The 18,488-nt window shown below is 35.0% G+C and overlaps 1 protein-coding gene across 8 annotated transcripts in view; it reads left to right on the top strand.

Annotated features, from left to right (window-relative positions):
- Positions 1-18,488, top strand: part of DLG1 (discs large MAGUK scaffold protein 1) — a 286,764-nt gene that overhangs the window by 160,011 nt on the left and 108,265 nt on the right. For all 8 annotated transcript variants that reach the window (XM_061194326.1, XM_061194325.1, XM_061194324.1 and 5 more), the window contains 5 exons: positions 4,940-4,990; positions 7,513-7,637; positions 9,651-9,820; positions 10,971-11,107; positions 14,883-15,027. In XM_061194326.1, the coding sequence (XP_061050309.1) occupies positions 4,940-4,990; positions 7,513-7,637; positions 9,651-9,820; positions 10,971-11,107; positions 14,883-15,027 (628 nt within the window). The remainder of the gene's footprint in view (positions 1-4,939; positions 4,991-7,512; positions 7,638-9,650; positions 9,821-10,970; positions 11,108-14,882; positions 15,028-18,488) is intronic.

Genomic DNA, 18,488 nt, shown 5'->3' with positions numbered 1-18,488 from the left:
CAGTTTCAATTTCATTACTTGTGATTGGTCTGTTCATAGTTTCTATTTCTTCCTAGTTCAGTCTAGGAAGGTTATACCTTTCTAAGAATTTGTCCATTTCTTCCAGGTTGTCCATTTTGTTGGCGTAGAGTTGCTTGTAGTAGTCTCTTAGGATGCTTTGTATTTCTGTGGTGTCTTGGTAACTTCTCCTTTTTCATTTCTAATTTTATTGATTTGAGTCCTCTCCCTCTTTTTCTTGATGAGTCTGGCTAATGGTTTATCAATTTAGTTTATCTTCTCAAAGAACCAGCTTTTAGTTTTATTGATCTTTGCTATTGTCTTCTTTGTTTCTATTTCATTTATTTCCGCTCTGATCTTTATGATTTCTTTCCTTCTGCTAACTTTGGGTTTTGTTTGTTCTTCTTTGTCTAGTTCCTTTAGGTGTAAGGTTAGATTATTTATTTGAGATTTTTCTTGTTTCTTGAAGTAGGCTTGTATAACTATAAACTTCCCTCTTGGAACTGCTTTTGCTGCATCCCATAGGTTTTGGATCATCGTGTTTTCATTGTCATTTTTCTCTAGGTATTTTTTGATTTCCTCTTTGATTTCTTCAGTGATCTCTTGGTTATTCAGTAACGTAGTGTTTAGCCTCCATGTGTTTGTGTTTTTTATGTTTTTTCCCCTGTAATTCATTTCTAATCTCATAGCATTGTGGTCAGAAAAGATGCTTGATATGATTTCAATTTTCTTAAATTTACTGAGGCTTGATTTGTGACCCAAGATGTGATCTATCCTGGAGAATGTTCCATGCGCACTTGAGGAGAAAGTGTAATCTGCTGTTTTTGGATGGAATGTCCTATAAATATCAATTAAATCTATCTGGTCTATTGTGTTATTTAAAGCTTCTGTTTCCTTATTAATTTTCTGTTTGGATGATCTGTCCATTGGTGTAAGTGAGGTGTTAAAGCCCCCCACTATTATTGTGTTACTGTCGATTTCCTCTTTTACAGCTGTTAGCAGTTGCCTTATATATTGAGGTGCTCCTATGTTGGGTGCATATATATTTATAATTGTTATATCTTCTTCTTGGATTGATCCCTTGATCATTATGTAGTGTCCTTCCTTGTCTCTTGTAACATTCTTTATTTTAAAGTCTATTTTATCTGATATGAGTATTGCTACTCCAGCTTTCTTTTGATTTCCATTTGCATGGAATATCTTTTTCCATGCCCTCACTTTCAGTCTGTATGTGTCCCTAGGTCTGAAGTGGGTCTCTTGTAGACAGCATATATATGGGTCTTGTTTTTGTATCCATTCAGCAAGCCTGTGTCTTTTGGTTGGAGCATTTAATCCATTCACGTTTAAGGTAATTATCGATATGTATGTCCCTATGACCATTTTCTTAATTGTTTTGGGTTTGTAGGTCCTTTTCTTCTGTTGTGTTTCCCACTTAGAGAAGTTCCTTTAACATTTGTTGTAGAGCTGGTTTGGTGGTGCTGAATTCTCTTAGCTTTTGCTTGTCTGTAAAGCTTTAGATTTCTCCATCGAATCTGAATGAGATCCTTGCCGGGTAGAGTAATCTTGGTTGTTGTTTCTTCCCTTTCATCACTTTAAGTACATCATGCCACTCCCTTCTGGTTTGTAGAGTTTCTGCTGAGAAATCAGCTGTTAACCTTATGGGAGTTCCCTTGTATGTTATTTGTCGTTTTTCCCTTGCTGCTTTCAGTAATTTTTCTTTGTCTTTAATTTTTGTCAGTTTGATTACTACATGTCTCGGCGTGTTTCTCCTTGGGTTTATCCTGTATGGGACTCGCTGCGCTTCCTGGACTTGGGTGGCTATATCCTTTCCCATGTTAGGGAAGTTTTCGACTATAATCTCTTCAAATATTTTCTCTGGTCCTTTCTCTCTCTCTTCTCCTTCTGGGACCCCTATAATGTGAATATTGTTGCGTTTAATGTTGTCCCAGAGGTCTCTTAGGCTGTCTTCATTTCTTTTCATTCTTTTTTCTTTGTTCTGCAGCAGTGAATTCCACCATTCTGTCTTCCAGGTCACTTATCCGTTCTTCTGCCTCAGTTATTCTGCTATTGATTCCTTCTAGTGTAGTTTTCATTTCAGTTACTGTATTGTTCATCTCTGTTTGTTTGTTCTTTAATTCTTCTAAGTCTTTGTTAAACATTTCTTACATCTTCTCGATCTTGGCCTCCATTGTTTTTCCGAGGTCCTGGATCATCTTCACTATCATTATTCTGAATTCTTTTTCTGGAAGGTTGCCTATCTCTACTTCATTTAGTTGTTTTTCTGGGGTTTTATCTTGTTCCTTCATCTGGTACATAGCCCTCTGCCTTTTCATCTTTTCTATCTTTCTGTGAATATGGTTTTTGTTCCACAGGCTGCAGGATTGTAGTTCTTGCTTCTGCTGTCTGTCCTCTGGTGGATGAGGCTATCTAAGAGGCTTGTGCAGGTTTCCTGATGGGAGGGACTGGTGGTGCGTAGAGCTGGGAGTACCTACCTTTTGAGAAGGCTTAATGGTGAAAATCTCAAATTCCTTAAAGCAGAAGTCCATAAGCTCACAACACAAAAATTTATACTATATTACATATTAACACCAAAAGGACTGTGTAAGTATACTGACTTGGAAATGTTTTCCAGAATAAAATTTCAGGCTAATTAGAAATAAACAAATGAACAAAAATAGAGCCCAATATAGCAATTTGGGGATTTGGCCAAAGCCATATGCCAAGGAAAATTTATTAACTTTAATGGGTGTTTTTAAAAATAGAAAAAGTAATAAGCATAAATGAATTGCACATTCAACTCAAGAAGCTTTAAAAAGGGCCTAAGGAAAGAGTAAAGAATTGATAAAAAATAAAAGCAGAAAGTAATAGCATAGAATGTAATAAATCAGTGATGTTAAAAGTACTTCTTTGATAAAGACTGATAGACTTTTAGCAAGTCTGAGCACGAAAAAATATAGATGATACAAATAACCTTTAGAATAAGAAGAGTTGTATAGCTGCAGATACAGATTTTTTATTTATTCATAAAAAAGAACTTCCAGTTAAGTTGGCAGGATATGCATATGTATAACCCTCCTGCACTCTATAAGCATATAAATCATAGATTTATATATATATACACACATACATATTGTGTGTATGTATATATGTTTGTATATATATATGTGTATATGTGTGTGTATACACACATATGTATAACGTAATTTCAAGAACAAGAAGAAAATATCTTCAGTTGAAAAAGAAGATGCAGCAAAGTAGCAATTGGGTTTGAATCCATTAGAACCGTAAGAATTAAGAACCCAAAAAAGTAGTAGAGATGCGTTTCAAAAATCCTCAGGAAAAAAAACCCTAGCTCCTGCATTGGACCTGAATTAGGGGTTGCTTTCTTATAGTTTGGTGAAGAAAACAGAGTACCTTACATAGATTTCATTATTCTTTTGTTTCATTATACTATTGCTGTATAACGAACCACCCTGAAACTTAGTGGCTTTAAAAATAATTCATTATTTCTCATGATTTTCTGGGTTAACTGGATAGTTCTGTTTTACATGATCTTGGCTGGGGCACTGGAAAAGACTGGAAGATCCAAAATAGCCTCATTGACCATGGCTGGCAGTTAGTGCTAGTTGCTGGTTAGAGATGCAGCTGGGGCTTTTGGCCAGGGGTCTTGATGCTCCCTCATTTGAGTCTCCTCATAGGATCTTTGAACTTCCTCACATTACAGCTTCTGGATTCTAAGAAAGTGCATTCTAAGACAAAGGCAAACACTACAAGGCATCACGTGACCTAGATTCAAAAACCACAAAGCATTTGTGCCACATTCTTTTTAACAGAGGTCATCTAGAACCTGCCTAGATCCAAGGGAAGGGGAAGTAGATAACATCTCTTGATGGTAGGATGGTTCAATCATATTGCAAAAGAGCACTTTGGATGGAAGATGGGCTGCATCTAGAGATGAAGTTTATCACAATCCCTATTTGACTTATTAGATTGGGTATTTTGCCCAGCTTCGTATCACCAGAAATGTTAAAGCAATGATTTGAGTCCCAGCTAATCTGATTCCAAGGACTATTCACCCTTCACCAGTGGCCTTTGCTATGGGAATTACTTCTTCCAGGAGGAGATATGGAATAAATTAGAAGGAATGAGAGAAAGTGCTTGGTCTGGATGGTGTAAGCAAGAGTGTGAATGGTGAATCAAAGTTGGACATGAAATATGTAACTGAAATTTGGCAGAGGAAGCAATAAAGTAACAGATGTGGAGGGAGGAACTTGCAGGATATGTAAAGGAAGGAGCACGTCATTCAAGTGTGATGGTATATAAGGCTCATGAAGAGGTGAGAAACATGTTAGAATGAAGTTGAGTGATAGATTGGGGTCAGTTCATACAGAGCCTTGTATGAGAGTTTTTGAGAATTTTGGAGCAAGTATGTTATTATACATGGGCTCCATAAAGATCCATCTATGTAAAACACATTAGAATGATTTGAGCAATGGAGAATAGTAATCTAAGAGACTGGGTACATTACACTTGCAGTAGTCCAGATGAGTTAACAAAGGCTTTTGAAGCAAGGTAATAGAAATGAAAATGAAGGGGTGATGGTTTTCAGGAAAAAATGAAATATTTAAGTCAGTAAGAATTGGCAGCTGATTAGATGTGTGGATCAAGGCAGAGAAGAGAGTCAAGAGTTCAGTAAGTATTAAAAGCTGAATGTACCCTTTCTGTATTTGAAAGTCACAATATCATGAGTGTCAACTCTTTAATCACATTTCTACTGTTCCATTCCTTGAAAATCTTCCCTAAAACTGTTAAAATCAAGCTATATTATTTGATTACTATCACATTTAATAGGTTTTCATTAAGAAATCATGCAAAAATTATGTCTTGCCATTTTGAATTTCACACTCTAAATTTCTGTGCTACTTCTTTTTTCCCCCATTAGGTTAATGGCACTGATGCAGATTATGAATATGAAGAAATCACACTTGAAAGGGTAAAAACTATTAATTATCTTAAGTTTTTATGCATAAACCTGTTGCTTTAAACAACTCTTTAAATATACTGCTCTTTCATATAGGATCCAAGGAAGATCACCTTTCAGAACCATATAATATTAGTTTCTTTAATGAGTCCACATATAAAATTAGCCATGGCAGTTTCGGAACATGCTGCTTTTCTTTAATAACCTTTTTTTTAAAATAAACTTTTTATTTAACATAGTTTTAGATTTACAGAAAAGTAGTACAGAGAGTTTCCATTTACCCTGGACTCAGTTTCACCTATTATTAACATCTTTGCATTACTAGAATACATTTTTTTCAACTAATGAATCAATAGTGATACATTATTATTAACTAAAGTCTGTACTTTATTTGGATTTCCTTACTTTTTATGTTTTTCTCTTCCAGGATCCCATCTGGAATACCACATTACATTTAGTTATGATGTCTCCTTGTGCTCCTCTAGACTGACAGTTTCTCAGATTTTTCTCAGTTTTTAATTTTATTATTTATCTTTCACATAATAAAATATTTATTTTAAATAAGTATTTAATATCCTAGTAATATGGTCATTGTATCAGTTTTGTTTCCCAGCAAGATAATAACCATAGATTTAATGGAAAAGACCTTATTGAAAACTTCTTATGCATTCCCCCAGTCAGAAAATAACTTAAGGATACAATTCAGATGTGTAAATTTTCTTGATGTATTTTCCCCTTAAGAATATCTGCATTCAATTGATACTGTATTTTAGCAGTGCCACCTTGTCTGACCAGCATTTTTGGGAAATGAAGTGCTCTGCATAAGTGAATTTTCTAAGTAACTGAATGTCTGTATATTTAAAATCCTAGATAATTAGATTTGTTTATGTTTGAAGCCAGAATAAACTGAGTAAAAGTAGACCTCAGAGGGATAATAGATTTTTATTGCCTATTTACCTAAATTTGGGCCACCTGTTCAAGTGACATGGATGACTGAGTCCTACAAGTAAATAGAGTATTAATGTATTGTACACATTTTAATGTGGCATTTTGTTGGTTTTTTCCCAGCTTTATTGAGATTTCTTGACATATAGTCCTAACTTTTTATCTTATTCATCTTTTCATCTTTTCCCAGTACCTTTTAAATTCCTTTATTTAGTCAGAACTGTACATTGTATTTTCCACTGATTAAAGAGCTTGAGTACCAGGAATTGGGGAGATGTTGTTAAAGTATACAAACTTGCAACTAGAAGATGAATAAGTTCCAGAGATCTAATGCACAGATAGTGAATATAATCAACAATACTGTATTGTAATCTTCAGATTTGCTAAGAGACTAGATCTTAAATGTTCTCACCACAAAAAATAAATGGCAATTATGTGACCTCATAGAGGTGTTAGCTAAATAAAGCTAAGGTGGTAATCATATTGTACTATATAAATGTATCAAATCAACATGTTGTACACTTTAAACTTACACAAAGTTATTTGTAATTATATCTCAATTTTTTAAAAAGCAAATAAAAAAGAGAACTCGAATACCTGAGTAACTTGGTAGCCCCATACAACCTATTGATACTATTATTGATACTCTAGTAACTCTTGAAGAGTTTAGACTGAAAAATTTTTTTTATTAAAATAGAATTTTAGGACATGTCATAGTCTATTGAAATTTTAAGCTATTTAATGCAAACAGTTTAGTAATAGATCCAGATATACCCACTTATTTGAGTTGCCTGAAAACCAAAGTTAGAACGTTCTTGCAAAAATAAACGTTTAATACCTTTGCTTAGATCAGTTTTGCTTTTTGTAGCAGTAGAACCCTTTCTTCAAAGAAAATATTATTCAAAAATCCAGTACGTAAATAAAATAAGCAAGAAGTAATGCTACTTTGGCAAAATTGACTGCTGTCAAGAAAGTACACCAATGTTAAGTTCTCCAGTTGGACTTTCAGTATTAAAAAATGCCTTTTGCTGGTCAGGTGTCTTGGTTAAACACATCAAGGATGATGTCAGTGTTACTTAGCTCATACAATTTGGTCATTTTAAAATAAGCTGATGGCAAAATTAGCAGAAGAAAAGCACCACCCAGTACCCCTTTTTTAAAAAGGCTGAAATAATATATTGGTATTACCTACTCGGAAATAACAGCAGCAGAAGGATCACATCATTGTTTTTCTCTTGGGAGCAATTTGCCTTACCAAACATGAGCAAGATGCAGTCTAAAAGAAAGAGACCTAATAGTGACACCTCTCCAAGGACAAACTGCACATAATTTTAAAGAAAGAATCGTAGACCAGACTCCAGAAGTACTCAGTACATCATCAGCCTCACCTTTTCAGCAGTAATACCTCTGAATTCATAGAGAAAAAAGAGCTTTCCTTATATTTCTTAATTTAAAATCATATTTCCTATACATATGCCTTTATGTGTGTGTTGCCTATGTTAGTACAGTTTCTAGGTCCTATAATGACGGGAACCTATCAATAAAGATAATTATTATTCAGTGTCAATTTTTTTCCCCTCTATCCCCAGGGAAATTCAGGGCTTGGTTTCAGCATTGCAGGAGGTACAGACAACCCACACATTGGAGATGACTCAAGTATTTTCATTACCAAAATAATTGCAGGGGGAGCAGCTGCGCAAGATGGAAGATTGCGGTATGTTTTGCACTTTCTGTTGTGATACCAAATCTTCTTTGTATCTTTTTCTTGAGGCAAACTGAACAATGAATAAATACAAATGAACACTATCATAATAACTAACATAAGGTAGATGCTCAGATATCAAATGAATGAATGAGATAATTGTGCTTTAAGCATTTTCCCTGTTTTCAATTAGGAATTCAATTTTATCTTAGAAGTTAAGCATTTTGAATAATAAATTTGTTTAAATATTTCTGAGCAAATTTATAGAAATCATAGATTTCCCATTGTATGTTCAAATACCTTCACAAAATGTGTTATTTTCTGGGTGGGAAACGTGTATACGCTTATTTAAGGTACAGGGAATCATATATATCTGAGTTGGTATCCCAGACCACAAAGAGTAGTAAAGATTATGCAAACTTTAAATAAATTAATCTATTTTCTAAATTGAATAAATGTAAGTAACATTGGTCTTTTGTTTAAATGTAATGTTCCATTTCAGAAAAATATCTTTAGCATACTTTGTTGTTTCCTTAGACCATAGATTGTGGCACTTTTCCTGTTGCCTTATTTGTTGCTTTTTATACATGGTGATGGTTTCCTAAAGTTTTAGGACTAAGGATTATATATGGTCTGTTAAAAACAGTATCTTATTTTAAGGCTATTCATGCCTTATACAGCTTTTCAGTTTCTAAACTTCTCACTGGATATGATAAGTGGTATATTAATGAAATTAGATATGAAATCAATAATTTGACTTTCATGTAAATATTTACTTCCTGATTCTGTTATTGGCCTTTTATTTGTGCTTCATGTGTGAAAATTAGTATGTTCCATTTGTTTCACTGGAGAACATACCTATAGTACTAACTCTAAGGTATCACTGTCTTTGGATATAGAATTTCTTTTCTCTAAAGAAAGTTAATTAGATATAGAAGCTTATCATGATCACTTTAAATGTTTTAATTGTTTTGTTCCCCGTCCCTGCCCAATTTGAGATGACCATCTTTTAATTTGTTTTCTTATTTGTTTTCTACATGAATACCATGCAGTTGAAACTGAGATTAGTTTATTTTTTGGTAAATCAATGAATTAATCTCAATTTTGCCACTCTGACCTTAAGCTAGTTATTCAGTCTGAGCCTCAGATTTTTTATGTTTGAATCACTGCTCTGTTAGTCATTATCAGAGTGGCCTTGGGAAAGTTATTTAAACTTTGTACCTCAGTTTTTCTGTCTATAAAATGGGAATATAAATATGTATCTACCTTACAGATTGTTGTAAGGGTTAAAACACTAAAAGAAGTTCCTAGCATGTGGTTAGTGCTAAATAAATATTTGCTGTTTTTCTAAAATATCTTAATTTCTACACGTAATCATACAAATTACAACTGTTGGGACTTCCCTGGTGGCACAGTGGTTAGGAATCTGCCTGCCAATGCAGGGGACACGGGTTCTCTCCCTGGTCCGGGAAGATCCCACATGCTGAAGAGCAACTAAGCCCATGCACCACAACTACTGAGGCTGTGCTCTAGAGCCCGCGAGCCACAACTGCTGAGCCCACGCACCGCAACTGCTGAAGCCCATGCCCTCTAAGGCCCGTGTGCCGCAACTACTGAGCCCACATGCTGCAACTACTGAAGCCCACGTGCCTAGAGTCTGTGCTCCCCAACAAGAGACCGCCACCGCAATGAGAAGCCCATGCACTGCAACAAAGAGTAGCCCCCACTCGCCGCAGCTAGAGAAAGCCCACGTGCAGCAACGAAGACCCAGACGCAGCCAAAAACAAAAAAAAATTATAGCTGTCATTATTATTTAATATTTTTGTATAATCTATTATTTGCACTGTTTCCTTTGCTGGCCCTTGGAAAATGTTTGTATTTATATGAGTTTTTGATACATTGGAATTTAACATGCAGTTTCTTATAAATAATTCTAGTAAATAATTCTCTAGTCAAGAAAACTGGCTAAGAGAAAAATTGATATTAAATTTTTAATATTTAATTTTTAATGTTTTTTTTCCTCAGGGTCAATGACTGTATATTGCGAGTAAATGAAGTAGATGTTCGTGATGTGACACATAGCAAAGCAGTTGAAGCATTGAAAGAAGCGGGATCTATTGTACGCTTGTACGTAAAAAGACGGAAACCAGTATCAGAAAAAATAATGGAAATAAAGCTCATTAAAGGTCCTAAAGGTATGAAATAAATCAAACAAAGACAAATTATTAAGTAAGAAATCTCTAAGTGAAATGTAACTATGAAGTTATTTATGACACACATTCTAAGATTAACAATGCTGGTAATCTACAGAACTTAGTGAATTTTTAGAATTTCTGTGTCATTTCTACTGATTTTTGTCTTGAGAATACTGTGCAAACATTTTGCAGTCATGTGTAGTGTTGATATTAACTTGTAATCATTAATCTAAAAAGTGCATAAAATGCAGATACACAGGCTAAAAGAAAAAAATATTTGTGAACATGTCATTAGTAGTTACATCTGCAATGAAGACTGTTAGGATGTGATCTGAATTTTGAAAACATGGATGGGATTGAGGGTAAATGGAAATATTGATTCTAATTTGTGGCTTCATGGAAAAATGCATAGAGAGCTACAGGTTTGGCGTTAAAGCTATGGGATTTATGAATTATTGAAGTTCCTTACTTAAAATTAATTCATAGAATATTGAAAAGAGAAGCATCTGCATTTCTGAAGCTGTTAGTTCTGCCCACCACCAATTTTTTTTTCTCAGTTTTAATCTTGTGGAAGTGTTAAAAGTGTTAGTAAGAAGTGCAATTATGATGGAAACAAAAATGAAGCAATTTTACACCATCTCTTTGAACTAACAAACAAATGCATTTTACAAAGACACTTTAAGAAGTAACCTGGGTGGGGGTGGGGGGGGCTTCCCTGGTGGTCCAGCGGCTAAAGACTCCATGCTCCCAATGCAGGGGGCCCGGGTTCGATCTCTGGTCAGGGAACTAGATCCCGCATGCCACAACTAAAGGAGCCTGCATGCCGCAGCTAAAAGATCCCGCACGGCACAACAAAGATCCTGCATGCCGCAACTAAGACCTGGCACAGCCAATTAAATAAATAAATAATTTTATTTTATTTTTTAAAGTAACCTGGGGGTAAAAAGGTACTCATTTGTAACTATAGGAGCACTTACATTTGTAATTGCCCCTGATTACAAAATACTTAGGATTTTTAAAATAGGTAAATAGATTATTTTCTATTTTAAAAAACATTAGTTTGGTGAAATTATCACCTTCTAGTTTTCAGTCATTTGGACTTAAGTTTACGTATATTGGTGAAATTCTAAAACTAGCGTTTTCCATACAGGTCTTGGGTTCAGCATTGCTGGAGGTGTTGGAAATCAGCATATTCCTGGGGATAATAGCATCTATGTAACCAAAATAATTGAAGGAGGTGCAGCACATAAAGATGGTAAACTTCAGATTGGAGATAAACTTTTAGCAGTAAGTATAAGAAATCCATTGTTTTAAAAATCACTTCGATGTCTTTTTTTTTCTGACAGACTGAATTTCTACATGCCAAAAATGTTTAAATGATATTTACATGATCTACATGAGTGAATACTAGCCTTGCTTTAGTCAAAACCTGAAAAATGATTCTTTATTTGCCATTACCATTTCCTCTACTAGCTCCCCTCTCTTTTTCTTTCATTCTGCTTAGGGGCTTGGATGCACAGAATTGTTTAGTCGTAATCCTTAGGTTCATAACATCATCATCCTTTGTTCATGTGTGACCTTCTTTTTCCCTTTCTTACTTTAATTAATTAATCAATTATTTTATTTATAATATAGTAAAAACTGCTAGTCATTACCCAACCCAAGAACTAGAATATCAACAATTTGTGTTCCTCATTCCTTTGTTTTTTAAAGATTGCTTAATCACATACATATTCCTAAATATTTTGTTTAGTAGTGTTTGTTTTGAAAAAATTTTGAAGGCTGTTGTGCTGTATATAGTCTTTTTTAATACTTTTCTCACTCAATATTGTTTTACTGAGACTTATCCATATTGTTGCCTAGAGCTGAGATTTATTCATTTACCCTCTTCATAATATTCTATTCTGGGACTATAGACTGTATCACAATTTATTTATCCAATCTTCATCAATAACTGTCTTAGTTCATGTTCCCTAGAAAAACAAAACCTGAAGAAAAGCTACTCTGCTAAGGTATTATTGGGAGGTATAACTTCAGAGAAGCTAGAGTGAGTGAAAATGAGAAGTGAGGCAGAGAATGAGGGAAAGCCAATACAACATATTATGTTTCTGAGCTGGCTATAATTTCATAAGAAAATGTAGCTGATTGCTTGTCATGTAGGACAGTCTCCCAGGCAGGCAATGTGGAACTGCTAAACCTTAGATCCAGCCATCCAGGGAAAAGAAAGGATTTTATCTACTGACCCCTTTTAGTCTCTTGTCTCTTGTTAGTTAGAGTCTACCCCCACGGGGGTTAACTGTCCTAGAGTTCTCGACTGTGTTACCCAGCCCCTCTGGACAAATGCTAGGAAAGCCAGTTCCCACACTCTGGCACAGCACTTCCCCTGAACCCAGAAGTCATGAGAAGAGCTAGAGCCTCGTGGTCTAGACAAGTCAGATGTGGTCTTCTAATATGTTACAGCTCTCACTATGTGGAACACGTCAGCCATACCCAAGCCCAGCCTTTACTCCAGAAAAGGTTGAAAGAGCTCATAATGGTAGGGGACAATATGAGAGTAGCAGTAGCTAGGACTCTCCCCTAAGCAAGCAACCAAGGCCTAGTGGACAGGTAGGCTCAAGTGAATCTGAAAAGGCATACAAACAAAGTCTGGTATAGTGGTGATTTGCTGTATCTCCTATTTATTTATTTGCCCTTTTTTAATAGTTCTGCTAGGAAGAGCAACTAATTATTTTTGAGTTAATGATAGGGAGGAGGAAGGAACTGTCCTTCAACTGCTTCTCTCTAACTTATCCTCTCACAGCTATGACTTGCCGCTCTTTCCCCCAAGCTACAGCCAACACTCTCTCATCATCGCATACACCCCCCCACCAACACACACCAGTTCCAAACAACCTTCTTTCTCCACTACGTTTCTCACTTTTATTTTTAATTTCTTAGATACTGTGTCTTCTTTATCCTTCCAGAATCAATTTTAGGGGTAGGGAGCCAGAAATTCATGCTGATTTACCGTTTAGGGAGGCTTTTGTTGCCATAATTCCACTGAAATTATTCAATTCTTAATTCTCACCTTAATTGATGTATCAGGCATTTGACACACCTTCTTCCTTCTTAAAACACTTTCCAGTTTTTCTGATAGTCACCCTCTATCTTGCTATTCCTCTTATCTCACCAGCCATTCCTTCTCATTCTCCTTTTTGGTGCATCTTCTCCCTAACCTCTAAACATTGAAGTGATCCAGGACTCAATACTTGAACATATTCTCTTCTCTCTTTGATAGGTGGTCAAATAACTTACTGGGTCTTATTGTACATGATAGTAATAAGTATTGTTTTCTGAACTTCAGTCTCCTTCTCTATGTCTCAAGAGTCATCTCAAATATAATATACACTTGGCTCTTTGTATCCATGGGTTCCACATCTGTGGATTCAACCAACTGAAGATCGAAAATATTTGGTGGAAAAAAATTCCAGAAAGTTCCCAAAAGGCAAAACTTGAATTTACATGGCATTTATATTATATTAGTTATTATAAGTGATCTAAAGGTGATTTAAAGTATAAGGGAGGGTGTGCATAGCTTATATGCAAATACTACGCCATTTACATAAGGAACTTGAGAACCTGCAAATTTTTTTATCCTCGAGGAGGGTAATGGGGGGTAGTGGGGTTATAGAATCATTCCCCCACAGATACCGAAGTACAACTGTATCTAAAAATGAACTTTCAAATCAGGGCAACCCACCCCCACCCTGCCCCGCAAAATTCTGCTCTTTGCATAATTTTCACATCTCATTAAACGGGAACTTTATCCTTCTAATTTCCCCAAGTCTAAAACTTTAGGATCATTCTCTTTCTTTCCCACTCCACATTGAATCCCTCAGCAAATCTTGTCAGCTCTTTTATCAGTTATCTAATGCTGCATAAGAAAAAACAAAAATCAGTGGCTAAAATGACAACAATTATTTATTTGCTTACACTTCTGCAATTTGGGTAGGTTTGGCCAGGACAGCCTGTCTTTATTCCATATAATGTCTACTGGGGTGGCTCAACTAGGCCCAGGGGTCCACCTCCAAGTTGGGTCACATATAGTGGACCGGTTGGTTTTGGCTGTCATCTAGGAACTCAACTGGGGCTGTTAGCCAGGTATTCAATTTTCTAGTGGGCTGTCCACATGGCTAACTTGAGCTTCTCACAAAATGGTGGCCAGGTTCCAAGAGGGACACGCCAGAGTGAGCTTTCCAAGAAGACAGCTCTAATGTGTGGCATTTATTAATCCTCTCTTTGCATCACAGTTACTAATGTCTCATTTCAGGCCATCAGAAGAACAGTATACCACAGTTGTGTATTTCAAAATGCAGCAAGTCCTCACTGTACACAGTAGGGTGGGACCATAAAAATGACCATGCAGTTGAAATCCTGCGAAGCATTATTTGTAATCAGTAGGGAAAGTCAGGATTGTTCTGTGACCTTTAGAAGTTTTCATCAAAACATTTAAAAGTCTCCTGCAGTTGATTATAAAGTCACATATTAGGGAAATGGAAAATATACTAAAATGAACATTTGTTTAGTGCACTGTAATTTAAAACACTAGAAACATTTATAGTGTTTTATTTCTTTTTTAAAAAAAATGTTTACCAAAGAGAGGAGCAGTCTAAACCTAATGCTAGCAGAAGAGAAAGGATTAGAACAGAAATTAACAACATAGGAAATAGGACAACCATGTTGTCTATGTTGGTAGAGAAGATCAACAAAACCAAAACTTGGGTCTTAGGAAAGATCACAAAATTGACAAACCTTTAGCTAGACTGACCAAGAAAAAAAAAAAATGACTCACATTTCTAAAAGTAGGAATGAAAGAGAGAACATAAGGGAATACTTTTATTTATGAATAACTCTATACCAACGCATTAGATAACTTAGATGAAATGGGCAAAGTCCTAGAAAGACACAAACTACCACTCCTATTCAACATTGTACCAAAGATTCTACCCAGAGCAATAAGGGGGGAAAAAAATGACATTCCAAGTGGGAAGGAAGAAGTAAAACTTTTGGGATTTTCTTTTAGGTGAATAGTGTGTGTTTAGAAGAAGTTACTCATGAAGAAGCAGTAACTGCCTTAAAGAACACATCTGATTTTGTTTTTTTGAAAGTGGCAAAACCGACAAGTATGTATATGAATGATGGCTATGCACCACCTGATATCACCAACTGTAAGTCTGTTTGCTTAAATCTTGTTTCCTTAGATGTGATGTATTTTAATGAAGGTTCCCAATATAAAGTTTAAACATTATACAAATATTTTTAAAAGAACTATAAAGCATTTTAACCTAATCATTTTAAAAAACAATTTTAAGTCAGAATCTTCATAATAATAAGTGGAGATGGCTTTTTCACCTTTTCACCTGTAATTTCATAGCAGTAATTACTTTTAACATTTAAGGCATTGATTCTCAAACTTTTATATAAGTAACAGTCACCAAAGGTATTTGCAAGTAATGTGGTTTCTTGTTTTGTTCTAATAATTTTTGGATGGAGCACAGAAATATACTTTAACAAGCAATTAATTCTTTTAACAAGCAGGGCAATTCTGGTGCTTCTGATGCTGCTGGTTCATGGGCTGCCCTTTGAGAAACAGTAACTTGAAATATTTGTAAAACTTGGGCTTTTCTATACTCTCAACTGTGTGAGCACAGATATTATCTTTGTACTTCAAGCTCTTAGTATATCACCTAACTCTGTTCATGCACAGTACAATTGTATTGCCTAGAAATGAAATGCAATGAAAGTACTTAGGTAATTTTAAGTTTCCTATTTGATTTTCTTTTTTAATGTACAAGCCGAGATGAGATTTAAATATATTCTTAATGTGTTCATGTTGGTTGAAAACTGAAAATTTTATTTGTTTGGTATGTTGAGTCAATACTAGAATCATCCATGTGTAATAAAGATCATAAGTGTACTCTATAATCTGCTTTTCCAAGTTTTCCTTTTTTAAATTGTAGAATTTTAAAGATATTTGTGATTTTGTAAGTGGCAATGTTTCCAGTTTTAAAATGTCAAAGTTCATTACAATCATTAATCATTAGAAGCTAAATACAAATTATATTTTAAAGTGTATATACTGTCCTCCAGTGATGCATCTTCATTATCTGCTCATTGATTCATTAATTACTCAAGTATAACTGAATTATTTTCTTAATAGTATTCAGTCTTTTTAATGGACAGAGATGATGTCTTATACATCATTTGTGTCAGAAAAGAACTTTACTACTTGTTTAAAATTCCATATATTTGGTCTTTCACAGAAGCTTTAAATAAGGGCTTGATGTATTTGTTATTAGGAGATGCAAATTCAATGATAAGCTCTTTTATTCACCAATTTAAATATTAATCTTATTTATTATGCTGCTTTATCTGTTCAAGGCAGCTATGTCCCAGTTGTTACGCAGATTGAGAATTGGCATCCTGATTATGGCCAAATATACAAATAGCCAGGCTGCTTCTTAAAAATATGTTGAACTGGAAAAAATGTTACTTTTTATTGAATTATCTCTTTTTATATAAGATAATATGACATTTAAAAAATGGGAGAGCTAGTCCTAAAGAGTAGTAAATAATGATTAATTGTTTTCCTTATAGGCATACGTAGGATATTTCGTCCCTTTTTTTCATCTGTTATTGAACTAATAGAATATTATGAAAAAGTTGAAGTTTACCTTGCTAGTTCAACTTCTGTTTCTCTTCTTATGAATTTTGTTGTACACTTTCAGTCCATGCTCATACTATAGACGCAACTCATAAGTAACTTATTATGTGTGTTTTAAAAAGCATTTGTATTTGAAAACTTTTTACATAAATGATTTTTACCTGTCAGCTCTTGTGAAGCCCTTGCCATCAGACTATTCAACTTACCTGCCTGTCCCTTATGTTGTTAGTCATGTAGTTTCCCCCTCATCAATCTGGCTTTAGTCACTGAAGATTTTAGTGTCGAGCCCATTGTCCTTTGATACACATTCACATTGTCATTCTTAGTGATGTCCAGCCAAAATGCACACTGATTCATTCAACAACCTGGCTTCTTTGTTGATCTCTTTCTTTCTAGCTCTCCTGCCCTCCACTCCAACTCAGATAATTGCTTCCAAGACAATAATTTAGATCTTATCATCGTCAATACCTTCACCACCTCCAAAATCTTGATTTAAATCATCCCATTCTCTGACTACATCCATCAGTTTATTTACTCCTGTTCTAACAATTCATCCTCATTTTGACCTTCAATCATTTGACACCATTCCTTGGTTGTCCCCTTGTGTTTCTACTTGTCTACTTTTTTTAACTTAGCCTCCTTGGTTTGTTGTGATATTCACTTCGTTGCATATATCTTCTACTTTCTTGCCCTCTCCATCTTTACTGGCAGAATCCCAACCCTGGTTCAACCTGCTGTCTTCATCCATTCCTGCTCCCTAAAAAGCAGAACATGCCTGGAGAAAAGCACAGAATTTTAGTTTAAGTTATGACCGTAAATCTCAGATGGGGTCACACATATGGATAATAGCCAAAATATGGTACCCAGGAATAAAAGGAGGTTTATTACTGAGAAAAAATAAAAGTTCATCGGATCTGATAGAGAACATAGTTTCTTTGATGATATTAAAATTCTCATGCTTTTGCATTTATATATCTTTTCACTTTTAATTTATATTCTCTTCAGGTGGAAGGCCTTGTTAAACTTCTGATTTGGCCACTGCTCTCTTCCTGCTTTTACTTTAAGCTCTTCCACTTGGCTTCTTTCCTAAAATTTGGAGGGTTTGGGTCATTCATCTTGATATCTAAGGACAATAATTTAGCCTCCCTTGTTTTGTAGTTCTCTGAGGAATCTTTTTACTTAGGATTTGGGGTATAGGAAATAGCACTGTTTTAACTAATCATTCTTTAGGCAGTCATTTCTTTGACAGGAACATTAATTTTTAGTTCCTGCTGTATGAGATACTATGCCTTACATGTGAGAATGACTCCTTCAGAAAAGGTCCATTGAATAAAGGCACAGTCTGGATATGGTAGGGAAAAGGTACATTTTCTGGCTTGAGCAGTTGACTGAATTTCTTGTCCAGTTGGGTTTTTTTGTTTGTTTGTTTGTTTCAGCCAAACTTGATAATGCAGCAAAGAAATTTGAGTAAAACTTCAGTAAACTCTGGACTTTAAATGGCCAGTGATTATAATGGTTCACATGCATGTCTGTTGCTTTAGGGCAACATGCTGGTTCCCTTGAAAATCAACAGATATTCTTACATATCACCCAAGAAAGACTTTGGACTTCAGAAAAGCCATTGGTAGAAAATCCTTTGGCTCAAATGCAGAAGAGTATCTTATATATGAATTGGACGGGAAGAAATTGCTATTGGAGACTGCAAACGTATAAAATCAAAGATGGCTCTGGACTTCTAAGCCCTATACTATTAATAGACATTATAGACTTTTTCCTTTTTGTATGATTACAGAAAGAGATGTATAGATGCTGTCTCCCTTTGATAGCACATAATTGTTTCCAGTACACCATACTTCCAGTCACTACCTACTGTCTTTCACGCAGGTTACTTCACTCATATATGTAACCTATCTGGCCACTATAGTAATTTGAAGTAATGATCCTTGCATTTTTGTTTTCCCAGTG

This window comes from Eubalaena glacialis, chromosome 6 (assembly GCF_028564815.1).
Source record: "Eubalaena glacialis isolate mEubGla1 chromosome 6, mEubGla1.1.hap2.+ XY, whole genome shotgun sequence".
NCBI classification, from domain to species: Eukaryota; Metazoa; Chordata; class Mammalia; order Artiodactyla; family Balaenidae; genus Eubalaena; species Eubalaena glacialis.
Note: the sequence above shows the minus strand (reverse complement) of the source record. Positions and strands in the feature narration are given on the sequence as shown.